The sequence below is a fragment of the Zosterops lateralis genome (assembly GCF_965231275.1).
Source record: "Zosterops lateralis genome assembly, chromosome: 3".
Classification (NCBI taxonomy): domain Eukaryota; kingdom Metazoa; phylum Chordata; class Aves; order Passeriformes; family Zosteropidae; genus Zosterops; species Zosterops lateralis.
Genome location: NC_139764.1, coordinates 80,821,927 through 80,849,647, shown reverse-complemented (window position 1 = coordinate 80,849,647; position 27,721 = coordinate 80,821,927). Strand labels below are relative to the sequence as shown.

Below are 27,721 nucleotides of genomic sequence, written 5' to 3'. Positions count from 1 at the left end.
GCTTTCAATGTTTAACCTATCTATTTTTGATATACAGGAACTTCAGGATGGAGAACATCATTTCTTGCCTTTGGGTTCTTGGCATCATCTGAGGCAGTCTGGGCCTCATCCATCTTAGCTTTTTGACAAGGCATATCCATTCTTCAGGAGAGTTTTTCTCCATTACACATTGAACCTTGAACAGTTAAACAGCACACCAGAAATGTAAGTTTGATGTGTATTGTTGAGACTTAAGATCAAACTTAGGCAGAAATTTATTTTTCTGTTTGTCTGCTGCATTTGGGAAGTTACCACTGCAAGAAGAATAATGAACCTTTAACACTGGTGAGGAAAGTATAAAAACTGTGTTTAAGAAATCCAAAATCCACCTGGGAATTATTAGCAGTTACAGTTGTAATGAAATATTGTGGTATTTCTGAACATGAGGTGATTTTCTTTTGGTTGTCTCAGTGCTCCAGGTTCTGGAGAAGCTGACTTCATCCATACTTTGAGGGAGTGGGTACAGTTGAAAATCAGATCTCTGAGTGTTCTCAGCCATAAAGAGGTGATTTGGAGTATCTGATTTTGTGTAGCCCCTTCTACAGTATTTTTAAAAGGCAAAACTGCAGTGCATACTAAAATTTTCCTTATGAAGTAAGTAAGTATTATCTGTAGAATGGCACATGAACAGTATTTGCTATGGTAATCCTCTATGTAACTTTTAGCAGTGTGAGCCCCAAAAGATGGGACAGTTTACAGATCCACTCTCAGAACAGCCTAAATTGGCTCTGAGGGAGAAACAGTTATTAAAGCAAATTCCAAACAAGCATGGAAGTTAAAATCTATTCAGTGTACATTTTTGAATGTAAATGAGGGGGGGGTCCTTTATTTGCAGCTTTTTGTAAATTTGTTATACACAAGTATAAGAGGAACAAAGACCAACATTTCACTGTAAAACTAAATTTAGTCTTTCTTTGAACCTATTAATCTTTCTGGAGTGCATTACATTCCCTGTTTCTGGCCCCAACTTCACAATAATTAGGACATTAAATCCCCTGAAAATGCACTAAATTCACCACAGTTTTTACTAGAATTCTCATGTTCATCAGATGCATGGAACATTGACATGGGAAAAACCGTTGTAGCCAGAAAAAGAAGAAAACCTTAGGGGTGGTTTTAGTTTATTTTAGCAGTCTTGCTCTGCTCAGATTGTCTAGATTCTTGTCTCTTATGTGTTATCTCAGCTGGTGATAAACTGTCAGAACATTGAGGATTTGGCAGAGGTTTCTTATAAGAAGTCTTTGACTCTCTAAACCTCCTTTCAGAAACTGAAAAATAGGTGTCACTTGTCTTTGTCCATTGAACAGAGGAGAATGTGAATCCTTTCCTGCTTAGCCCACTGTGAGAACTAATTGCCATAACCTGTGGCAAGGAGCTTGGATTAACACTGTGTGCTAAACTAAAGCCAGCCTAATTATGAGTACAGAATGTGATTTAATGCAACAGACTGGAAGCTATTTCAGGCAACACATCCTACTCCCCATTTTATTCCAATGCTGAATATACCTTATTGGAAAGGGCTACTGTGAAGCATGGATTAGGATTTGGGTGCATCAGTTAAATACCAGTTCATTTTATTTGTCCAAGTTGTCTTCTGCAAAGTTTCCTTGTATAACTATATTGACAAAGGCTTAATAGAATATTACATAATGTGGTCGAGTCTCAAGTTCCAAATTATGCATGAGAGGCTTTCCCATGGTAATTCCAATCAAAGTGATCTACAACATTGGTTTTTAAACTTGTGCCTTGCAGATGGAGGAGACAGACCTAAGTGAAAGAGGATTGCCACAGATTACATCAATCATGAATAGAGTCAGAAACCTGAAAAACAAATACAGAAATGAAGAGAATATCACAGATGAATTTAATTATACCAAAATCTCAGCTGATACAACAGGTATTTGGTTTTGTTCTATTTGGTTTTATTCTATTGCCACTTACGTAAAAGATCTTAGCCTAGACTGAGTGAAAGAACCATTAACTGAAGGGATTTCAAGTTTTAGTGTTTCTTCAATATTAATGACCACAAAGTTAATTTCATTTCTCCTTATTTCTTAGCTCTGTTGCTTTAATCTTGTCTAAAAATAGTCAATAACTGTCTTGCACAAAAGAAAGTGTTTTCTCCTGTACATGTTTGCTGCTGTTTTAATCAATCATCTTGTTTTTGTCAGATAACTCTGGAACTGTCAATCAAATAATAATGACAACAAATAGTCCAGAAGATTGGCTATGTTTTTTGCTTAAGCTAGAGAAGAAGGGTGTTCCTCAGATGGATATTAGCCTACTCAATAGACTCATTGGTCGTTACAGTCAAGCAGTGGCTGCATTACCTGCAGAAAAGTATAGTCAAGATGAGAGCTATGCTCGCATCCTTGTGAGGTTTGCTGAGTTGAAAGCGTAAGTATAAATTTTCAACTGTTTTTTAATTAAGATAAGAATACCTCGTTTCATTAGTGTTTTCTGCAACAAATTGTCATTTTGAGTGTGATGTTTTCTTTTTGGTTCCTTGAAGGTGAGTAGCTTTGCTTAGTCACCTTATCTGCTGTTTCCACAATACTTGCATTTTTTGTGTATGCTAATAAACATGATGGTTTAGAGCTATTTGATTTAGAGATGTTAACACACTACATCTTTTCATGGTTCTCTATGTAAGGTACAAGGGAGAGTAGCATGAGTTCCTTTTTTGAGCTTATTTTAGTATGCTTTTTCTCTTACTAGAAAAGACTCATCACAAGTTGATTGAATTAGCTGCCTTAGGATAGGAAGAATGTCTCAGAACATCATTCTTTGAAAATTAGTTTTGATTGTGGTCATTTATTGTTTTATTCAGTACAAATCTGAGCAGTGTGGTTCTTCAGATGTGTTCAGACATAATTTGGGGCAGGGTTGGTTATAATTAGAATTTTTAAAGAGGGGATTCTTTTGTCACTTGAAATATCATAAGAGCAAATATTTTGGTTAAGAGCTGTATTTAAACAATGCAGCAGTCTAATAATTAGAGCTGAGTGGGTGATCTTCCAGTGAACATAGCAAATCTTTTTCATGTATGTTCTTCCCCTGTTTGACTTTTTGGCATATGGTTTCATCTTGCAGTATGATAAATGTCTGCTTCTCTGTACTGCCATTTGCATGGATCTTGCTGCATCACTGGTACTAAAAGCATACAGTGGAAGTAATCTGTTGAATCTCCTGTTGAGAAACAGGAGTGAATAATGACCCTGTGAATCTTTAGTATCTTGAAGAGGGAAGGTGTTTTTGTATAAGTAGAGTAAAGAATCTCTTCCAGAAAATTTAAAGATCCATTGCAAGATGGTGTTCTTATTCAAAGATTGCTTTTCCTCAGAGCAGAAACTGTTATATAGGCTTCTGGATCCTAATTTGTGGAAGTTGTTTTCCAGAATAGTGATCAAGTCACATTTATTATCTCATTTTAGGAGAGTTGAAGTTTAGAAAGGTCAAAGTGATTAGGGAGGTAGGAAATAATCTATTTTCACTTGATGTGTAGAACGTGGTTTGAAAGGTGGATACTTTTAAGGTGTGTGCAAGAGCTACGTTCAGTATTCTGTATGATGTATTGCAGAAAGCAAAACCAAAGGTGCTGTCAGTAGCTTTCTAATGCATTAATAGTATGAACAGTTCTAGCTGTGGTGTCTCACTGAAATGTCTTCAGTTTCACTGCTACAGCCTCTAGTGACCTTCCTGGGAGAGTAGTCTGTCTTGTTTTGCTATTAAAATACTCTACAGCTGTACTAAAATAACTTCTACTTTAGTAGCCAGCATTACAGAATCTGTCTATCTCACTCATTAGCTCAGGTCTGCTCTTTTGTTTTCTGCTATGTATTTTTTAATTGACAAATATCGTCAGTCATATGTTTCCTGACATGTCTAATAAAAATTTATTTTAAAAAGATGAACTACCCACTCCAAACCCCTTTTAAAAAATGTACCCACCAAAATCTGATATAGCATCAATCCCACTGAAACTTCACTATAAGCACCTCCCTAAATGATGATTCCTCATTTGGAAATTACTGTCAGATACTATTATTCTTAATCATTTTTATAAGCTAATACTGCCTTATTCAGAGTAGCATATAATCAATTATTTATACGAAACTACATCTGTAATCTCACCAGCAATGAAATTGCTTTTGGCTGGTTGGACCTAAAAACCAACAGTGTTGATTGTCTGTAATTTTTGGAGATTAAGTTAATCTCCAAATAAGTGGCTCCTTATTCGGATCATTTGTTTTTGGCATGTTTACTTACTGCTTATAACTTATTTTCATTGCTCATAATTTTTTTGTTTGAAATTTCCCTGGTGTTCTACATTTGCCTTCTCTGTTCCTGGCTGTCGGTTTGTCCGGTACTATATATTTTGGCTTTACTTGGTTTTAGCTTCTGTTAAAGAAAGTGCTCTCATCTCATGACTTTGCAGAGTGCTTCTGGGTTTTTTTTAGCTATTGCAAGTAAAGCAATACTGATACTGCAAGTTAAGTGACACTGATGGGTGCTCTGATGATACTACCTTGAGTGGGAGAAGAAATGTGCTTTTCAGTAGAATTGTTTGCTGTTCTCCCAAATGTTTCACCTAAATGAGGTGGAAAAGCAAATCAACATCACAAACTTTAGAAGCAGTACCTACTGCCATCAACACTGTTCTGATTGTAGAGTTGTAGAATGGATCTGAAAGATCATCTAGGCCCAGCCCCTCCTGCTGTAGGCAGGGACACTTCTCACTAGACCAGGTTGCTCAAGGCTTTTCCAGCCTGGCCTTGAATGCTCCCAGGATTGGGGCATCCACAACCTTCCTGGGCGATCTGTTCCAGTGTCTCACCACCCTCACAGAAAAGAATTTCTACCTAATACCTGGCCTAAACTTCCTCTTTCATTTTGTACCCACTTTTCCTAGTTCTATCACTAGAGTTCCTGACCAACAAGTCCTTTTCCAGCTTCCCTGCAGGCCCCCTTCAGTTACTGGAAGTTTGCTATGAGGTGTCCATACAACCTTCTCTTTTAAAGGTGAACAGCCCCAACTTTCCCAGCCCATCCTCATAGGAGAGGTGTTCCAGCTGCCTGATCATCTTTGTGGCCCTTGTCTGGACTTGTGCCAACAGGTCCTTGTCCTTTTCATGTTGTGAGCTCAGTGCAGTGTGTCATGTGGGATCTCCCAAGAGCAGAGGGGCAGAATCACCTCCTCCAACCTGCTGGCTTCTCTCCTTTTGATGCAGCCCAAGAGTCTGTTTGGCTTCCTGGGCTCCAAGGGCACACAGCTGGCTCATGTTGACTTTTTCATCAGCCCTCACCCCCAGGTCTTTCTCCACAGCCTGCTCTCAATCACATCTCTGCCCAACCTTTAGGTGAAAAACTGGATTATTCCATTCTTGGCACTGGACCTTTTTTTGTCCTGGTATCTTTGGCTGCAGTCTGGCTGTGCCAATACCTTTTGACCTAGAATGATACCAGGGTTGTCTAAAGAGCCCTTGAGTGTGCTCTGACACACAGACAATCTGTATGGTACATCAGCAGTGCCAGGCCTGCTCTCGTGGAGTGCTTCTGACTGTAGCACAGTGCCACCAAGCGTGTGGCACTTGGTGCCTATTGGTAGTGTTAGGTCTTGTTCTGTGTGTTGCTGCCCAAGCTGTTGCTGCTTTCTACAGGAACTTCAATTTTACCTCTTTGAAAGTGAATGTAATACATTACAGCTTTATTTCTCTGGCTCAGACTTTGCCTGCAGATGGGTTATCCTGTGCCTGTGCTATTGCTTTGGATGATCAGAGCTGAGTTCAGTAAACCTACATGACTCTAGTAATTGCCTAAACTATCAGAAACTTCTTTGGTTCAAAATTCCACAGAATTCTACTGAAAACATGCTCTATACCTATTGTATTTTTCTGTACTTTTATTTCGAACCATGGTTGCAAATCTTTTGCTCTTCCCACGTCTTAAGTGGCACCTTTTCATACCTATTGAGCTGAGTTCCCTTAAGAGGGAACTTAGGAAAAAATTCCTTTATCCCTTGGTTATGGATGTTACTGATAAAAGTGTTAAGGTCCCCTTTTTTTAATGTCAGTTGAAATGTAACATTAATGTATTTCGTAGTGATGTAGATTTAGGCCTTTTGTATCTTGACTGGTATTTACATTGGCTGTAGTTGCTCTCAAATATTTAAATGTTGGTGTGCTGTGTGTAAACATTAATCTGCTCAGCAATCTACAGTTGAATGTGATGCTAGGATTAAAATTTGCCCAAAGTAAATGAACTATGAAATGTGAAGGAGCTTAAGGATTGAGTCCTTTGAGTTTTGGCAAGGTTCAGCTTGATATCTTTCAATTATTAGAATTTAAAATTCTTTGCTTATTTGTAGTGCACTGATTGCTCTAAGAAAGAGGAAAATCTTTAGCCTATGGGTGGGTTGCTTTTTCAAAGTTATTTAAAGACTTCATCCAGCACATAGAACTTCATCCTTTTCAGGCTCTTCACCTTGTATAACTAATGAATGTGCTGTCTTTACAGTCTTCAAGACCCAGAGGAGGCACGGGACCAATTTCATCTGGCCAGACTGAACTGCAAGAAATTTGCTTTTGTGCACGTGGCTTTTGCACAGTTTGAGCTGTCACAAGGTGTGTAAAAAACACTTGGTTGGTGTTGCTGTTCTGTGTAGTTCTCGGTTTTGTTATTTTAAACTTCTGCTCCCGTACATAATTTGTAAGGAAACTGATAGGTATTGAATCAGGAAGAAAAAAGTCTGGATTTTTTTAAAAATTGAAATTTACTGAGGACAGGTGTTCATTTTTAAAATGAAAACATGCACACAGTTCATTTTTTTTTTTCTGTTTTAGAAATAACTTTCAAACCAGGTGAAAATTGTGAATAGTTTTTACTTTTCTAATTTAGATCTTGCAGTGGAAGGCTTTGAGTTAAGGCTCTTCCTGCAATGAAAAGTGAGGCTCGGATACTTTGCTTGCTTTTGGAAGAAATTCTGTCTTCTTCCAAATGGCATCTGTAGATTGTTTTTTTATTAATCCAAAATACACTGTCAGTGTATTTGATTGACCTGGTACTTGTTAGCAAGGCTGTGCTGGTTGCCCACAGGCTTGTAGTTTTGGATGTCTCTTTTGTTTCCGTGGGTGATTTGAACAGTCACCTATGTCACCTTGTTTATTTCTTCCTTTGACAGTTTGCTCTGTGTAGAAAGACAAGCACATTCCATGAAAGCTGTTTTCTTGTTTGAATGGAAAAGACTTGATGGATATATTTTAAGATTTTTGTGACTTGTTTTCCTTCATTTTTTTTTTCAGTATCATGCGAGTTGTTGTATACTGCCCCTTATGAGAAATCTCCCCAAACTTAGCTACACTAAATAAATTAATGTCTAGTCTACACTCTAGATTCTAAATACATTTTCCTAGTTCTTCCTTTCTTTACTCCTGCTTATTTTCCTCCAATAGTGGTTTTGTCTATAGATTTTTTTTCCTTCAGTACTACTCTTTAACTGTATTGTAGGATATAGTTTATATGTTCAAAGTATGGTGCATGAGGCAGAGCCATTTTGTTAAAATCAGTAAGTAGATACTCATTCGTCATCTCAGATTTTCCAGTTTTTCTTAACTGATAAATTGATTGTCATTGAGGCAGGAAAGGCTGTGAACCAACTGCCCCCCCAGAAGTACATGTTATGTTTTATGAATGACTCCTGTACAGGATAGGGAAAAGAAGATGATAATCTGCATGTTTGTCTTGAAATTACACAGTTTCTGTGTTATGCATAAGTCAGTTATTTGACCAGTCTTGTTCTAATATAAACTTGTGGTATTGAACTTCTAAACAGTAGTAAAAAGAAGCTAAAAATTTATTTTGTGAGCACTGGATGTTTATTTAAACAGCTAATTAAACGCTAATACTGCAATAACAAAGATATTGTTAAATAAGTGTAATAAAACCTATTGTGTAATTTAATAAAGTGTAGAAATGTTGCTACAGGTTACCAGTGACTAAACTCATCCTGTAGCTATGGGATGTGTTCATGCAATAGTTTATCTTACTTTGACAGCAAGTAATCAACCTAAAATGAAGTCCTAATCCCAAAGGAAACAAGCCATTTATGATCGGCTTTGTTCTATCTGCCCTGTGCTCTCTGATTGGTATCTGTGACCCTTGAGCTGATCTAGGTGTCCTTTGGTAATGTGTGTGGAGCTACAGTGTCCCTGCCGGCTGTTTCAAAGAGGATTAGTGGAACATGTGAGTTGTAAATTGTTGCTTAGGAGAGCTGTTCCTTTTTCACTGTGTCCACTTAGGCTAGAGGGAAAGGAGGAGGGTAGTGCTTTGTTGCTTCTTCATCCCAGTGATTTCAGCAAGTGCTTGGCACACACCTGTCAGTATTTTCTTTTGCATTAAGAAAAACTTAATTGCACATTCTCTTCCTTAGCTCACGGTTTTGCTCAAGATAAAAGCTCAAGTTGAAATTGTGAAATTAGACTTGGCAATTTGATGTTGATTTCTTAATAATTGAATATTAGTGATCTGGAAATGGAGTGACACAACAAAGGTGCCACTCTGTTCTTTGTGGCTTTTTTTTACTTAAATACTCACTACACTTTCATTTAAATATCTCAGATGAGGATCTGTCTTGTCTTTACTTGGGTGCCTTGGGTGGTGTGCTTGAAGATGATTTGCTGTGAATTGGTCAGAGCTCATGACCACAGATAAAACTCTACTCTTGACTTTTTCAAATCTTATGACAAGGTGGTTGATTCAGGCTTTGGGTATGTGATGAAGTGGACTAATTGAAACTCAGAAATAGTTCTGGCTTTATTTTGTGTCTTGGATCCTCATTCTGTTAAGGGGGACGAAGCAGTTAATTTTTCATATAGATGTTTTGGTGCCATGTTCTTTCTTACTCAATGAGGCACATGATACTAGGAGGAATTACTTTCGAGTAGCAGGTCTTGTTGAAGCAATGTGTTGTTACTAAATATAGCCAAAGGTAGAATCACAGAATGCTGGTTAAGGGTTCTTAGAGCCTATCCACTTTGCAAATTATTTATGAGAAAAACCAATATGTGACTGTATGATTAAAAAACAAATTCTAACAAATTAGCACAAAATTGATTTAAGTGAAATTGTAGCTCAATCTAATTTTCTGTAATTCTCTGTAGAAATCTAATTTTGGTGTTTCCTTGCTTCAGTGTTTGACATCATCCATTTAATATTCTTAAAATAGGTTACTTAAAGCATAAGTTCCTGATACCTACACTGCACTTCCACCAGCCTGAACTACAGGCAGCAGTGATGTCTAACTTCGTTTATGAGTGGAGTTTTGAGTGCAGGGGACATGGTGCTGCTCTTAAGTATACTATAATACATTATATTATAAGAAATACTTAAGCACATGCTTATGTGGCATGAATGTAAAAGCAAAGTGGTTTGTTTTGCTGCTTTGGAATGGAGGAAGAAGGGCATTTGGGGTTTCAAGAGCATTGACAGCTGTAGCAAAATTTTTGCATCATTTTGCCCAGATGTTCTTTAAACCAAATTAAGTATTGTGGTTACAGTACACGTTTTTCCTTATTTGACTTTTTCTTATAGATGCCTGTGTATGTGTTTACATATGTAAATTGACAGCTTCAATGTATTTTGTTAACACACTCCATTTCCCATCTGAGCTGTCTTCAAAGTTCTGTTTATAGCATTTAGTAACATCTAAAACTGTAATGAAAAAATATCCTTGCTTTTCTTTTCTCTTTTCTTAACTGTAGGGCTGTCCAGAGTAGTGGTATTTTATTTAACAGCTGATTTTAAATTTCATTTCTATTAAGTTTATTAAGGATGTTTTATAATATATACATAATAAAATTTTCCCCTGTTCAGATTTAAATGGAAGTCCATAAAGGTCATATTTCCATGCTGATAGTACAGGAAAAAATGGATTTTAGAATTAGTAAAATTTTCTTACAGTTCCTAAAACACTAGAAAATTACTGAGAATGCCTATTTTGTGACTCAGTGTTCAATTTATTGTGAAAAACTGACTTGTGTAATTCGCTTGAAACTTTCCAGGCAGGTGCTTTAAGATGGCAATGTAAGAGGAGGTGTCCCTAATGAACAATGGCTTCATAGCACTATGCAAAGTGAATAGAAAACAACAAGAATGTAACCATCTCATTAAAAAAAGTCTTGCCCAAGTGTAATTTTTTTTTTACTTCTATGATTTCTAACTCTGCTTCTTACCACTTAGAAAATGAGAAGAAGTGTAAGCAGATCCTTCAGAAAGCTGTGGAGTGCTCTGCTGTTCCCCTGGAGTTGTTGGAAACTGCTCTGCAAAACTTACACTTGAAAAAAAAGCAGTTACTTTCAGATGAGGAAAAGGAGAACTTTGCAGGTAATTGCAGTTTCTTAAAATACTGGTTGTTTGTGTGTTGTGATTGCAGACTGGAAAGAAATCCCTAGTGTTTGTCCCTTCTAGATACAAACTCAGAATCTCTATTGCCCAATAAACAGATATATTTGTCTATACTATGAATCTTATTTCTTCAGTGCTTGTTTTCATTTTCAGTGCAGTGACTGTAGTTTGCAGGAGCTGTGGGATGGTAGAGTCTGTAATTCTGCAGAGGGTGTTTGACTGTCATAGGCATTTGTGTGTAATAGAGACTTACAGCTCTTAAGTGTGAGCTTAGAACTACTGTTGGTCAAGAAGAAATAGGACTGAAATACACCTCCAAACAACCTATATATGTGTAGTTTAGTCTCTATATCTTATGACAGACTGGGGAAGCTTTGATAGTCATTTCAGTGAAGTCAAATCTAGGAAAGAATTCATTTCAACTTTATTTTGGACAAACCCCATATGTTTATCAGTATAAAGCTGAAATCCTTGGCTGTATCATAAATCCTAAGTGATCCTTATTGCTGGGTATATAACTTCAAAAAAGGAACAGTTATTTCTTGAGGTTTTCAAGAGATAAATTTCTTTAGAGTGGAATTAAGCAAAAAATATATGGTTTGACTTCAGCATTGAATTGTATGTAGCTCTTTCAAGGGTCATGTCTAACACTTCCACATTTTTACATTGCATGAAGACAGAATTAATGTAAAATAGGTCTGATTTAGTTTGCTTAGGGATATGTCTTCAGGAGTGGTATTTGAGATTTGCCTGGCATCTATTGAATCAACCTTTGACTGAAACACTAGCAGGGATGAACCATTTTAATAGTATTCAGCTATGGCATTATTTTTAATAAATTTTATTTTCTGTCTTATTCTGCTTATCATTAATTGGATATAGACATCATAAATGTCATTGCTGATGTACTGTGCCACAGAAGAATATCTTTAATGAATATTTAAGGTATTCCTTAAACTGAGGAATACCAATATCCTTTATGGATTGTACAATTTGTCACTGATATTCCCTTAGCTGCACAGGTAAGGGAATACCTGTGATAATGCATGGCAAAACCCTGCCTGCCAGTTAGAAAGTGGTGCACTTTTGGGGCAAGAGTAGGCTCATTTAGTTTTTCATAAGAGTTTGTAATTAGGTATTTGAAAAATGCTAACTATTAATTTAGTTATTTAAAGTTTAAAAGGTAAATAACGCCTGACTTGAAATATCTCAAACTCTGGGACTAAATCACTGAATTTGGCTTTCAGGGAATTTGTGTGGTGCTCTGGAGCAACAGAGGCTATTTTAGTGTATTGGTATTCAGGTCTTTTCTGTTTTGCATTACCATTTGAAGAGCTGCTTTTGAATTTTTTTATTTGAAAATATGAATGCTGTACATGTAAAGCATTTGTTCACAGCTTTAAAAGATTGTACAGAATGCTTTTGACAGCTACACGCAGTTAGTGTTGTGATGCAAATATAAACTATACATCAAGTCTAGAAACCTTTGGTTTAATTCCTTTTTCTTTCATTCATGCACAGCAATCCAAAGTATTTGACATACCAGGTGCAATCAAACACATTTGGTTGGGAAAAGGTAGTTTATTATTTAAGAAAAGTAGGTCACAGGACCATTTTAGAATTGTTTTGGGTGAAAGAGAACCTTAATTCCTGGGGTCCACTTGTGGTCAGGAGCATCATGAGAAGCAGATAGGCTGTCTTAGAATGTGAAGGAATGAAAGTATTGTAGATCACCAGCTGGATGTGAGAGTCCAGTGCCCAGCTTGGTAGTAAAAAAAAAAAAAAAAAACAAAACAAAAAAAACCAACTTTGTTGGGGAAAAGTGTGGGATGCATTTGTGAGATGGTGACAATAAAATCACCTGGGTTGGTAATAAAGCTACACTGTACATTGAGGCACTTGTTTTATTTGCATGAGTGGTTTGGTCTATTGGCATAAGCAGTTTGTAAAACAATAAGTACTAGAAATAGCCAATACTGCACTGTTCATCTACCATAAGTCTTTGGCTGAAAGTAGAAGAGAGATATGGGAGAATTCAAAAGAAAAGTAAAATCCATTTTAATGAACTGATACAAATTTAAAAATGTTAAGAGAAGTGCTTTATAAAACAATCCTTAAATTGTGGTTTCTTGGAAGGCTTTGGATAGCTGTGAATGTTGTGGGTCAAGTAGATAATTTCCTATACTGATGGAACACAAGGCCTATGGGATGTGAAAGATCATATTATATAATATATTAAAATCTCTGAATTATTTGGGTTGGAAGGGACATTGGAGTTTGTCTATTTCCACCCCGCTGCTATGGACAAGAACACTTTCCACTAGACCACGTTGCTCAAAGCACCATTCAACCTGGCTTTGAACACTTCCTGTTGCCTTTTGCTGGGTTTTTTAAATACGTTCTTTAGTGTCTGTCTTTTTTTAAAAAAGTGTCTTGTAGCATTGAAGAGATCTTAATGAAAATAACCAGATAATAATTTACATTTTTTAAGAAGGATTTGTCAGGAAAATAACTGAATTCAAGAGATTATTTATCTGAAGGTGCTTAAAATAGCTTGTACTCAACATTGTTCCCTAAGTAAAAAATTAAACTGTTGTAACATGTATGTTCATTAAGGTGTTGATACATTTTTATTAGTATATTGAGTTCTTGTGGTTTCTTTGTCTCTGAGAAGTGACCTTCCTTTTACCTGTAGGGAAAAATAATGTGGAAGACAGTGTTGTTCTGAACTGTTTATTTGTGGGTTTGAGGTTCTATAATGACTTTTCAAATAACTTGATTTCTGGTTGTGTTTACCATAAAGTGTATCTGAAATATATATTTTCACAAAGTTTATTAAGTTGACTTTTCATATTAAGATTTATGTACAACTTCTTAATCCTTGGGCTAAATCTTCAATAATCAAACAAGATTTTCTTCTGGATTAAGATGGGGCTGGTGCATGGGCCGTTTGCTGTTGTCTGCCTTGATACTCCCTGACCTCACACAGCTTGTATGACCACTCATAAATTTGCTATCAGTGAAATCAGCTGGTTAAATTAAACTCAGTTAATTGCTTAGAATAATTTAGGTGAATTTGTCTGATATGATTTGAATGATTCTACCTATTTTCCCTACAGTATCAAGCACACAGGAGTCTGGACTCCAGAATATAGGTGGAAATCGCAGGAGCTTAAAAAAGAATGATTCTAGTGAAAATTCTTCTACTGTTACCAGATCTTTATTTAGGTAATGTCTTAATTTCTTATTTAATGTCTTATAACATCATTTAAACCAAAACCAAACACACATGCTACAGTGCTGTGTGTTTTGTTTTGTGGATTTTTTTGCTTTTTTCTTTTAGGGAAGAGAAGTCACAGGAACTGGGTGCCCTAGTTAATTGCCACAATCCAGTGAGACCACTAAACAAATCTAATCAGGTAAAACATGTAACATTTTCTTTAAAATCTTCAACTCTTTATTCTGCTTTACACACCTGATAACTTTTGAATTTGGTCTAAGATTTGCCCGTTTGGGAGGATTCCTGTTACCCTAGTATCTGATGATGGTGATGACATGGAGGATTCAGATGTCCCACTCACAGCTAGTGTTACAAAGAGGTATGGCTATTGGGTTTACCTACAGAACAACAGATTTTAATACTCCTTTTCAGTGGTACTTTTATTGGATACTGGAAATGTCAGATGTCTCTATCCTTCAAGTCAAATTTAATATTAACAAATAGTCATTATAGTTGCAGCAGGTACTGCAGTAACCTACTTCTGATCTTGCTATGCAGGTGCTTTGTACGAAAGCACATAAAGATGAAGAAAAAGCATGTTCTGGCTAATCAGTAAGCTCAAAAGAAATGGAAATTAAAGTGGAAATAAATTTAGTTCAAAATATCTTTGTTTATTTAGTCCAGTTTTTAAAGTAAGAGATAAGACAGTCTTGTAACTTTCAAAATACTTTTAAATCCTCATTTTTTAGGTTTTCTTTGTATTGTTTGTCACTTTGCTGTCCAAGTCAACCTGTTTTCTGTATATTTCAAGCTTGTAGCCAAAAGTCTCCACATAACTTCTTTTTTTATCTGATTCACAAAAAAGGCCATTGCCACACTGTGTTGGCATGTGATGTAATTAGGAATGTTACTTCAACAGGCAAATGTCCAGCTCCAAACAAACAGCCTTTATTGCACCTTTTCCACCATCAGAACTGAAACCTTGTGGGCGTGATTCATACAGCCTGGGAGATGTGCAGGTAACTTAAATATTTTTTAAATATATAAAAGGAACTCTAGCTATCTTACAATAATAGTAAGAAAAACAACACCTTTTTCAATGCAAGAAAGAAATAATGTGGGGTTTCCCTTTAAGTGTTCATTTGTGGATAGAAACATACATTGTGGCTTTTAAACTTGAAAGCTGTTATGCATAATGGGGTATTAAAAAAGAGTTTTATCTGCACAGTACATCTGATGGGAGCATTGGGAGTGGTGTTAGGAATATCATTTATGAAGATAAATAGATTTCAACTTGACTACCAGGACCTCTTTCAGTTGTAGTCATTAATTTTACCATGGGAAGTACTCTATTTAATGAAGTTCATTCAACTAAGTTAGTGTTCTATGGAGCTATAAAATACAGCTTTTGATAGAGATTTGTTTTCATCAAAAAACAAGTCTTACATTATTATGTGTTACATTTTCATGTCTTCATCCCCTAAAAGAAAATTCCAGAATAGAAAGCATTTAGTCATTTATTATAGAAACTGGATTATGGAAATTCAAAATGCTGATGGATTTAAAAATAGCATCAGTAATACTTCTCTGTGTAACCTGCACAGCTCCCTGAAGCATGTTTGTTTTGTAGTACACCTGCCATTTAATTACCTTAAGGAAATGTCCTTTGGATACTACTCTTGAGTTTTCCTTTGATTCTTTAAGATTCTTTTAATTTTCTTTAGTCCTTACAAGAAAAAACGGCTTCACAGTTGCAGATGTTGGATGAGGGCAGCTCAGAAACAGCTACCAATTCAACTGTAACTCTCAAAACAAAAGTGGATGCAAGTCTTGTGACGAAAAGAGAAGGTAACTATTAATGTCATCTGAGTAGTTTGAAATAGAATAAGCATTGAAAATGTTCTGTTCTGTATTATTTTTTAAAAATGCATTGCTAAATAAAATGTTTTTCAAAAAGAAGTTACTGCGTTATGAACTTTTGGATAATTATTCTTAAAGTTCTTTTAAAAACAGCCAGTTTTAGTGTATTTCAGAAATACATACTTCACTAGATATTGGGTTATCAATACATGGATTTTGACTGTTCTGTGAAGTCAGCTGGAAAAGGGATGGCATGAGGTTGTTACATGTTTCTTTCTGGAAAATGTTGTAACCAACTTGGATTTATAGCAAGGATTTCGGGGCTAGTAAAATCGAGAAGGCTGCTACTAATTATTTACCAGCTTCATGGAATATGGAACACATGTACTAACCTCCTATGGTTACTTGCTACTTCAGTGTTTCATCAAAAAGCTGGTTCCCTAAGTGGCTTTCTCATCCTGCTGAAAACAATTAGGTGAAAATGTCTAATATTGTAAGAGTTGGGTTTGGGATTGTATAAGTACGTATGTACTGTAGGAAAGAAACATTTCAGTTGAAAAATGGTGATTTTTCAACTTCAGTGTCTCCTAAGCCTTTCAGTGAACTCTTCCCATTGACTTACATTGGGAACAATTTGGGTTTGAGGTCATACTTTCCTTGTTTGTGCTTCATTCACGTTTCCAAGTGAGATGATGGTTGAGGTAGTTCAGTCCTTCAGCAACTGAATTGGACTAGGGTGCTAAACATGGATGCTGCTTTCTAGTAATTTGAAAAAAATCTTTTCAAGCTTGTGAAGGAACACACTTAAGCTGTGCTGTTTGCAGCCTGCACTGTCACATCCCACCATTTCACTCTTGTACTACCTGTGCAAAAGCAACCAGGAGACAGGGTGCCAAGTCCCTTTAGGCCTCTGGCTTCATTACACTGAATTATAGGTTGCCTGTTGTCACAGACAACAGACTTCTAATTTGGAGTATGGTAATAAGCTTATCTTCAATGCTTTATAAACCTGCTCAATATCCTGGGATGTTGTAGTGCCATTTATGAAGGTACTCCTATTGCGTATGTTGGTGAAGGAAACAGTTGCATCTCCGTTACTGTTACAGTATTATACTAAGAGTTTGAAGAAAGTTGCCATTTCATTACACTGAATTGAATATGGAGCCTGAAGACTTCATTAGTGTTTAAGGCCTAATTCCAGTAAATCATCTGTGTTTGTTTAGAATGATATAGAAAATGAGGTAAAATTATTCTAGAAACTTTTCAACTGTTCATTTTAATGATTGGTGGCTTTTGGTTTTTTGGGCTTTTTTCCCCCCAGAAAATAAAGTTCAGCATCTGGAGCTGAAGATGCCAGAGCCCAGGAGTCTGGAAAGTCAACAGCAGCAATGTAGTTTTGGTGAAAGTTATAGAAAGCAGTTGGAGCAGATTAAACAAAACTGTGTAAATGCCAGAAAAAAAATGCCAACTCAAGAAGTGTTGCAGAAAAGCTGCTATGGAGAGGTAAAGTAACAAAAATAGGTACTACATGTGTACTAGCAGCAGCCTTCTCATGTTGAAGAAATCATTTTTGTGTTCTTAATTGTGGCTCCTTGTGTGATAGATCTTCTTTGCCCTTTGTAGGGAAAGCAAGCAAGCCTTGAACAGTGTGGTCGTCCTGTTTCAAGAGGATTGTCACCACCAGATGGTGGCCTTAAGAAAAGTGACCCATTACACGTTTATGGAACCCCAAGCACCACATCTAATGATTATATGGCCTGGTAAGCCTGCTGTAACATGGTAGTTGATCTCTGGAAAGACTTAAGCAGATTTTTACAGGGTTTCTTAAATTTTTCTGTTTAGATAGCAAACATTCCAAGTGCTTCTGTGAAGGGCCTGACTTTGAAATTCAGATTGCATTTAAGTACCTTTGCCTTTCAGGCAGCTTTTCAGCATATTTGAATGTTTGCCATCAAATCAGTAAGTCCTTAGTAGACCATGTACCTTTTTCACCGATCCCTTCTACATGACACTTCCTTTTGGATAACTTTTTTTATGTGGCTGACAGGCTTTTTAGATTGATAATTATATATCAAATTAATTTTCCATGATGAAAGTGTCTGAGGTTTTTTAAAAGCACTTCAAGAAATCCAGAGGCTTGCAGAATCAAGCAATTATGTTAGGAAATTACAGCATTTGTTTATCCATGTTACCTTAAATAAGGCATAAACCCCTATGCCTGTGTCGGAAAAATCTTTCTAATTATGTGATTACTTACTGTTTTCATAGGTCATAGGATGAATCATATAGGTCAAGGTTATATGCCCAGTAAGCACAGTCCTGTTGGTAGGACCTCTGTCTCTATAGCTGTAGAATTCGGTATATATGTAGGGCATGAACCACATAATTTCATGAAGGAACTTGATAATATTCCTTGATTAGATTCTCTTTACTTAGTTTGTATGTACATGGTAATTATGCAGAATTGCTGAGTGCTTCTGTATTTAAAGAAAACCATGCTTTGGACTGGTTTTGTCTTTTTTTTTTTTTTTTTTTTTTTACTTATGTGATTTTACTCTACCAAATAAGTCTTAGTTATGTACAGTGGGGAAAAAGAAAAATATTTTCGGAAATATAACTAAATAGATGGTAGGCACATCAGGAGAACAAATAAAAAATACCACTGGATTTTTTGTAGTCTTTAGTTTTCTTAAATCTGTGATCTTTCTGCTCATACACAGTGTAGCTAAAGCTTTCAAGGCAATAATGAGGGTTTTTGAAGTTGACTGTCTCAATATGCTTAGTTTGAAAATAGGTAATCCAAAATATTTCTAAATAAATCCCAAACTGGAGAAGAGGAACTGGCTCAAATTCTATTATAGTCAGCTCTTCTAGCTTTATAGTTCTTTCACTTTTCAGTTGCTGGGAAGTGCCAGCTATTGTCTGAAGATAGCGAGTTTGTGTTTTTAAAAAGTATTTGCTAAATAGGTTATCATTTCAGTTTATTTCTCAAAGGACTTCTAAAGGAAGAAGTGGTCTTCTTAATAATAATAATTTTTGAATGAAGTGGAGGCTTGGGCTCTTGCTAGTCAATAGGGTTTAACTTTCAAGGAACACTGAAGATTTCAACTTTGTTGTTAAAATTATCTTAAGAAAATACAACTAATGCAGATATCATTCATATCTTTGTTAGTTTCAGCACACCAGTTGTAAAGGACAAGTTTCTACCAGGATGTCAAATTTCTACTCCCTACAGCCAGTTCCCTTATTATTTACCACATACTCCAGCAACTCCTTTTCAAAACCAAGTTGGCTTGCAGGTAACAATTTTGTCATTTTTTCAGTACATGTTTTCATTGGGAACTACTTTAGGTAAGATAATGTGCATATATATATTTTTAAATCTGAATTCTGATTAAAACAGATTACTGTTCATCTTCCTGGGTGAATAATGGAAAGTAGTCTATTATTCCCAAAATAATTTTCTTCATGTGTATGTCTGAATTTAGGTGACATAGGTCAGGTGTTGAAAAATCAGTTCAATTTTGTCAAAATGCTGGAGCCTTTGTCTGCATCCTAAGCTTTTTCAGATCCTACTTAATGGCAGAGGAAAGAACTAGAGCCTCTATTTTTGTCCTGTGGTGCTACCCACTACAGTACAGTACCAATAAAGAGAAGCAGTATGTGTTGAAAACCGTGAGTTTGAGGGAGGTAAATGATTGTGTTTCTCCTCCATTTTTTTGTTAGATTTCACAAATTTTGATACATTTGTTGTGGCCTGACATAATGTAAAAATGTGTTACTTACCTTAGATGTGTTGCACATTCAGGCAGGAACCTTCCCAATTCTAGATAAAACTGGGGGATAGGTTTAAGCTTCCTATGAGAGGATAAGTATTGATAAATCAATAAATCAAACTTGTGGTCTTTCTATGGCTTGGTGTAGCAGATATAGGCAATGCAGGCTGTTTCAGCTTCACACTACTGCAGGCTTCTAGCTAGTAATTAGCTTCAAATAAAATGGTAGATGATTTCAGTTAAGCTCTTAAGTTTCATGCTGGGACTGAAAGTCTCTTGGATAATGTAGTTTCTGATGTTTTATGTAAAGAGGGAGGTGTCTCTAATGACCTGAGAAGCCTTATTAAAGAACATCCTTTCCTTGATTTCCAGTATGAAGAGCATTGGTACCTTTTGCAAGAGTTCAGTGATGTCACATGCCAAATAATGATCAGTACATGGGGATCTAGCTTTCATTTCAAGTTTCTTTACTGCTTCTAAACAACTTTATCTTCTTCAGAAAGAGCAAGACAACTTAAAGCGTTTTAACTTAATAAAAAGTAGAGGTCTCTTAAGTTCTGTTGCATGTACCAATATTTATTTCTTAACCTTTTCTTTGTGTACACAGGTTCCAGGTTCTATACCTTCACATGAATGCCTTGTCATCAATGGAAGAGTTTATACAGTGTTAAAGCAAATAGGTAGTGGAGGCTCAAGTAAGGTAAGGTGCTCCTTTATCCTTTTAGGCAGTCACTCATTTACACAGTAGTTGTTCTATTGTAAATACATGTTGAAATCATCTAATGATTGCAGTGTTAACATGTACACTGTGTTTGACCCAGGGAATCCAGAACTTTGCTGGTTTTGGGTGATACTTAGACTTTTTGCTCTTGAAGATAATTTCTATGGTAGAGTAAGTGTTAAAATTCCTGGTAGAATTAGCTCTTCTGTTAAGAGTTGTGCTGCATTGTGTACATCCTAATGTTGTTTAGAGCAATGTGATTACACTGTTGGGAAATGGGTGACTTGTAAAGTTGATTGAGAGCCTGAAGGAGACAGCCCATCTTTTAACTACTTCTGTAACTTATGTGAGAAGTGAAGTTGTAGCTATGTCTGAAGTGGTGAGTGAGCTGCTTTTTACATGGAAGTTTGGGGTCATGGGAGCTTGGGAAACAGTATTGGCAAAATCTCTTGGCATTGTTATAGTGCCTTACTTTCTTACCAGCATAAGCAGTTTAGCTGGTTGTTGTGGGGGGCTGTGTCAAAGGCCTTACAGAAGTCCAGGTGGAGATGTCACCTATCTCTTCCCTTATCCACTGGTGTAGTTCCTTCCTTTCTGAAGGCTACTGGGTTGGTCAGACAGACTTTCATGTGGTAAAGCTGTGCTGGCTCTCTCAAATCACCTCCCTGTTCTCCATGTGTTTAAGCATAGCTTCCAGGAGGATGTGTCCTAAGGGTATCTAATTCAACTAATTACTTAGAGGTCTTTCCCTTTGTGAATCCATGTTGACTGTCTGATCACTGCATTTCAGTAGTACCCAGTAGGATATTCTGTAACTTTTCCAGCAGCTGAGGTTAGGCTCACAGCCTTGTAGTTTCCTGGGTCTTTCCTCCTATCCTTGTCAACTGGACTAATAGCCAGCTTCCACTCAGCAGGGAACTCCACAAATAAGAGGTCTCTGTGTTGCCAGGGTATGGTTATGGAATGAGGTAGGATGGTGGGGACCTACCTCTGTGTGTCACTTTCTCTTAGTCTGCTTAAAACAAGGCCAAAATAGAGCATATTACACATGGGTTTTTGTATTTAAATATCGCCAAGGATGGAGAATTCATAGCCTAGCTGGACAAGCAGTTTTCCTGTTGGAATTCTTTCTTAACAGTGAAAAAAATCAAAATAGCCAATTGTAATTTTCTTTGTTGTTAGCTATGTCTGTTGCATCTCATACTTTGATGGTTCAAGAGAAGTCTGTCATACCTTCCCTTTAACTAGCAATAGGATTTAAAACAGCAATAGGATTTCCTGCAGCCTTCTCATCTTAAGACTGACTGAATGAGACTTCATGCTCCCAACCTCTTCTAATGTGCCATGTGATCTAGCCTCCAAATGATTTTGGTGTGACAAAATGATGAATGTGTGAGGGCAGATCAAACCTGTATCTCTGGGAATGTTATTTTGTAATCTTTATCTTAGGAATTCTGCAGACTCCTGGTGAAATATAATGTGGCACCAAGATAACCTCTGATAGAGGGTTGTTTCTGTTTTAACTGGTGTTGTCTTACTTAATTTTTTTTCATGCTGACTTGTATGAATTCTTGCTATTGTTTCTTCCTTTTGAAAAGGTAGACTTGGTATTTTGGCTGAGTTGAGGTGAGGGACTATGGTAAATCAGAATTAGGGATGGACGAATTTATTAACTGATACTGTTTTGCAGGTGTTTCAAGTACTGAATGACAAGAAGCAGCTGTATGCTGTCAAATATGTCAATCTAGAGGAAGCTGATCAACAGACTGTTGAGAGCTATAAGAATGAAATTGCTCATTTGAGTAAACTGCAGCAACATAGTGATAAGATCATCCGCCTTTATGGCTAGTGAGTAAATACTAACTTTATTTAATTGGTATTTCTCTATACAAAGATATTTCGTTCACTTATAACATACATATTTTATTTTTAGTGAAATTACTGATCAACATATCTACATGGTAATGGAGTGTGGAAATATTGATCTCAATAGCTGGCTTAAAAAGAAAAAAAGGATGGATCCACTGGAGCGAAAGAGCTATTGGAAAAATATGCTGGAAGCTGTTCACACAATCCATGAATATGGTATTCTTAAATAATTCTAGGTATTTGTATAGGATATATGGCAGATAATATGAATCTGGTTTAATTTTGGAGGTGGTATTGTGTTGGTGTAATCTTAGTGATCTTCAAAGATGGGTATTTACTGTATTTAGAAAAAGTGAAGCAAAAAACCAAGAGATAGAGATAGACTTAGCAAACTCAAGAAAGATCTCAAATATCACTGTTTATGTAATGCTATTTTTTTTCAAGAGCCAGAAAATATTTTCTGTTTTAGACTACATGGTATCCTCACAATTCCACTTGTTCCGTTAGACTCAAATTTTAGCCACTCATTCTCTCCAGGAATAGCTTTGACATTAATGACAGCTCTGCCATCTTTACTTTGGCAAAGTGTTTCAGCTTTTTCCTAGAGTTCTTCAGGCGTTCCTCTCATCTTTACCTGTATAATTAAAATGTATGCATCTATATTCTGTTTGTCTGTATAGCATAAAGGAGAGGGCAGATTTGGATCTTTTCCTACATAATAATGAAATTGAAGACTAGTACATATAGCAGAAAGCATCACCTATTTTCAGGACTAGAGCATTCAGTAACAGAGCAAACACCAAAACCTACTGAAATTCAGGGTATATACATACATGCGATGTTTTGAAAAAAGACATTGATTTTTGTAAAATATCAAGATAGATTGGTTGATTATCTAGATAGTAACCAAAATTCATGCTAAATTGTGCAAGTAGAGTTTGTGAGAAGTCAGTTGTGTATACTCCTCCGTGAATGGTACCTTTAATCAGACTAAGCAATAAAATTTTATTTTAAATACCTGCTTAGCTAATTAAAGAGAACTACAGGCATGGACAGGCCACTGAATTGCTCCAGAGCAGCAGTTCAGTGTGGCCATGTGCACACAGAGCTGGAGGGTCTGTCCCAAAGTGAGACAAACTGTGCAACTCAAATTGCTTGGGGCTGTTGTGGAGTAGCTGCAGATTTGAATAAGTAGTAACTCTAACTCTAAGCTCTTGTGGGTCTTAACTGTTCAGGAAGAAATGAAAGCACTTTTATGAAATCTGCTGAGTCTCAGAAAAAGCCAATCTGCACCTTCTCTCTGTGCAAGGGTTATGGGAGTTGAGTAATGCTAAACCTTATGGTAGTAATTTGTATTTACTTTAAACTCTTTTTTACAGGCATTATTCACAGTGATCTGAAACCAGCAAACTTTCTGATAGTTGATGGAATGTTAAAACTAATTGACTTTGGCATTGCAAACCAAATGCAGCCGGATGTGACAAGTATCATTAAAGATTCTCAGGTGAAATACTTCTGGAAAACTCATGTCCATTTTTCTGTGAAGTGCTCTAGTACCTGCTGATAATTTAGATTGTAATAATTTAATCAATTACTATTGAAATTTTATGCTGAATGGTTTTATATATGTATATTAATATTCATGCATATTGATTTTTACATGTTTTTAATGAACAGAATAATAATGGCCTTCAGCCTTAATACAAACAAACCTTCAAGATGCTTTTCAGTGTTTTGGGACAGAAATCTAAGTTTTTATTAAGTGAATTAAATTTAATGCATGCTTTACTTAAAAGGATATTTTTTCATTTTTGTGGTTAGGCTGGCACAATGAATTATATGCCACCTGAAGCAATAGAAGATAGGTCTTCCTATGGAGAAAATGGCAAGTCTCGTTCTAAGGTAGTATGATCTTTTCCTTCTTATATCCTTCATGCTGAGAAGGAAGTAATTCAAACATATCTTCAGGTTTGGGGTTTTTTCAAAATCTTCCACTGAAACTTGAACATAAGAAAATTTATTGTATCATGATGATGGTGTGCAGAGTTGGAAAGTTATGCCTAAATCTCCCTAACTACCTAAAAGCATTTGGCAGATGGTGTTTAGAAAAATGTAAGTGCTCAATTAATGAGTAAAATTGAAAGTAAAACAGAGTCACAGGCTTGGGCAGTTTAGGGCCACATGTATGAGTTCAGTGTATCCTATTAATTTTTCTATGCTACAGAGTATTGTGTATTGTAGAAAATTTTATAACATCACCAGGGCAATGGAACATAAATGATGAGAAAAGTACTGAAGGAAAGCATTTTCACAGTGGCAGTCAAACTTCCACTGAGGGATACAGGGTTTGGTGAAAAAGTATTTAAAATCCAAATGTACTTGAATGTACATGAAGATTAACTTTTTAACAGTTGAATGGAAGTATTATTATGTAATGAAATACAGTCTTTCTAAATGGAGAATAAAATATTTTATAAGTGGATTTCTTAAGGATGATAAGTTTTTACCTTGTTTTGTACTTTTAAATTGATACTGCATGCACAGTGCAGACTTGTTCATCTAAGCAAAAATCTAGCTACTCTGCTGGGAGTCAGGTTTTCTGTATGCATCTTTCTCCACTTCCCTCTGTTTCCCCACTCTGTGCTTCTCCTAAAGTGCTTCAGCTTCAACAGGAGAAGTGGAAAACTGTCCTGCAAGGAACAGCCTGGGTGTCATGGTTGAAATATGGATCTGAATCCTTTAAACCCAGGGGAATTGAATTGTGACTTTCCACTTTGGAGACATAGCTGTGGTCTCTCACTGTTTCCTGGATTTAAATAATTTAATATGCTTTTACATGAATTTATTTTTAAATCCAGAATTAGATTCCTGGAGTTTGACTTGTTAAGGACTAACTTTTGTTTTAAGTTAGTTCTTCAAGTAAGTTGATTTTCAAAAATAGATAATAGTTTTCTTATGGAATATAAGTGAAGGAAGCCACATCACTGTCTTATGATTATGGCATTAGATTATGGCATGCTGCCTTGGTGATTTTGTGTAATACTTAAAGATCTCTTATACAATGAAAATTGTAGAATTACATAATAAATTGACTGAAGGGCCAGTTTCTTAAGTAGAGAGTAACTTTTTTTTTCTTTTTTTTTTTTTTTTTTAATATTAGATAAGTCCCAAAAGTGATGTGTGGTCACTGGGCTGCATTTTGTACTGCATGACATATGGAAGGACTCCATTTCAACATATAACAAGTCACATCAATAAAATGCATGCTATTGTTGATCCAAATTATGAAATAGGGTTCCCAGATATTGCTGAGAAGGATCTTCAAGATGTGCTGAAGGTAACTGTTCCTTTTGATTTAAATAATAATTTCTTTACTTAAATCATATTTTCTGAAACTGAATGAGTTGTGCTTGAGACACTTTTTACACAAATAGATGCTCACTGCTGCTTGTAGTAACAGGCCTTATTCCAAAAGCAGAATGAAGCTAGAGCTGCTTCATGTAGTTTCCATATGAAAGTCTTTTCAGCTCAATACAAGCTAAGTAAATACTGAAAGCAGTCTGACTTAAGTCCTTTGGTTCAACATCCAAAGTAAATACTGTCAATTCCTAGGACAATTTATAATTTATAGCCAAAACGTTCTTCCTATTTTTTCATTTGCAGCGCTGTTTAGTAAGAAATCCTAAAGAAAGAATTTCTGTTTCGGAGTTGCTGGTGCATCCCTATGTTCAAATTCAAAGTCATTGTCAAACAGGTACATTTATTTTAAATTACATTTTTTATTAAATAGTATTTGTAACTATGCTTTAAACAATGCTTTAATCTTAGATGTACTCTGAGCTTGTTTTCATGACTCAGTTTTGTTTGGTGCCTAAGTCTGCTTCAGAAAAGACTTCAATAGTTTAATTCTTAAACATCTTAAGAACTGTTCTGGTGATTTTTACACTTATAATGTATACAATTTCAGCATAACTATAAATTAACTGCAGGTGTCCCAAATGCAAAAGGAACAACAGAGGAAATGAAACGTATCCTTGGCCAGCTTGTTGGCTTGAATTCTCCCAATTCTATTTCTAGAGCTGCGAGGGTAAGTAAATTGTCTTTTCTATTTTGTACAGTAGTACATGCCCATGCAGACAAAGGCTATAATGTTGGTAGTGAAAGATGAAACAATACATATATAAACTCTTCAGCTGTAGATAGAAAAATATTGCATATCTTAGTGCTTTTATTTGCAAGGATGCAGAATCTCTCTACATGCCTCTGAATTGGAAGGGTTGAAAATTATGCCAGTTTTTTCTTTCCTTTCTACCTCCCAATGTGTCTGCTTTGCTTTTAAGCTGCCCCTATGTGAGAGTCTTCTAATTTAAGAACCCTCACTATGGAAAAATTACCTAAATTGATCTGTTAAGTGTGCACACTTTTGGGCTGCAACTGCTCCTGCTTCCTGGAAGTTGCTGAACTGTTAATGCAGTGCTGTGCGTAAATGAGTTCCTACGTGTTGAAGTATTGCAGACTCTTTTTATTGCCTGAAAGAGAAGCTTGATAAATCTTCAACTGTGCTCTTTCTACCTGTGTCTCAGAAGAAGTGATGGTGGTAAAGTATATGTAAGACTTTGAGAATGCAAAGCTTTCATGGGGAGGAAAGTAAATTCAGTGTATATTAAATCTAAAGGCGTTCATGCCTACACTTCTATTTGCACTTGATCTGTTTTAAATACAAGGTGAACAAGTAGTTATTCTTCTAACAAAACGCTGATGTGGCTGTTTGTGGGCATTTGAGTATCTCATGTAAAGCTTGGATGTCCTGAGTACACAAATAACTCTCTCCTTCCATGCTGGTGTTTCCATAGTGGAGACATTTAACAGAGTAAACTTGATTTTAGATCTCTGCAGCTCATTTTTCTGTCCTGACTTGTGAAGCTCTATAACTTTGCCCAAACTGCAAAGTCAGTTTATGTATTTTTTCTGGGCACTGTGCTGCATTAAAGCTGGTAGAACTAAGCTATCTTAAGTGTGTTTTCATTTTTTATTTGAAAGAGCAATTTTGGTATGGAATATTTCAGTATGTGATGATTTATTTCAAGTGGTCACATTATATAGTTTGAATCCATGTGCAGTACAACTGTGTTCACCTGAATACCCTGTGTGTTTGTTAACTTTCAGACTTTATATGAACAATGCAGCAGTGGTAAAACTCTTGATGTATCAGCATTTGCAAAAACTGGGAGTCAAAAAACATGGACAACAAAATGATGTACTACTGATTCAGGAGGCAACAGATGTCTGGTCTGTTTAAAAAGTCTTTTGTGCTGCTAGCTTTTAAAAGGACACTCAGCATAAAGTTTGCATTTTTATATGTTCATTGTGTTCTGATAATGTTTGCAGGTCATTAAAAAGAATTCAATTGGATGCTTTTCCTTGTGGGCTCTTTCACTCCTTGCATGCTGCTTGGGTTGAGCAATGACAATGGCTACTTGGTGATTATGGTCTGTGTTACTTATAATGCACTACAGTGTCTGGAGTACAAAAACTTGTATGAGAATCTTTTAAGATAAGATCTTATGAGAAGTAATATAAAAAAGTTCCCAAAAAATGCCAACTGATGTATGTGAAAAACATGAAATACCTTTTGAAACATCTTCTAAGGCATGAACAGTGCTGTGCTGTTCTGTCCTTTACTAACAAATACCTTGTGTCCAGTTTGGAAGGACACAAGGAAATGAACACTCGGTATAAACCACCAGTTACAATATTGGTAGATGCATGTAAATGTCACCTGGTTTTTGAGCTGTTCCTGTGGTTAAGTGTTGTGATGGAATCATCAGTACCGTT

General features: G+C 36.1%; 1 protein-coding gene across 1 annotated transcript; it reads left to right on the top strand.

Annotated features, from left to right (window-relative positions):
* Positions 1 to 27,721, top strand: TTK (TTK protein kinase). The gene is made up of 22 exons (XM_083858122.1): positions 1 to 204; positions 1,792 to 1,936; positions 2,211 to 2,436; positions 6,556 to 6,662; positions 10,276 to 10,419; positions 13,560 to 13,668; positions 13,784 to 13,859; positions 13,942 to 14,039; positions 14,580 to 14,679; positions 15,385 to 15,508; positions 16,842 to 17,023; positions 17,144 to 17,280; positions 18,693 to 18,819; positions 19,904 to 19,996; positions 21,708 to 21,865; positions 21,951 to 22,102; positions 23,266 to 23,390; positions 23,708 to 23,788; positions 25,047 to 25,223; positions 25,550 to 25,640; positions 25,876 to 25,973; positions 27,053 to 27,721. Exons 2-22 carry the CDS (start codon positions 1,792 to 1,794, stop codon positions 27,140 to 27,142), a joined length of 2,640 nt encoding a protein of 879 aa, XP_083714248.1. The 5' UTR covers positions 1 to 204; the 3' UTR covers positions 27,143 to 27,721.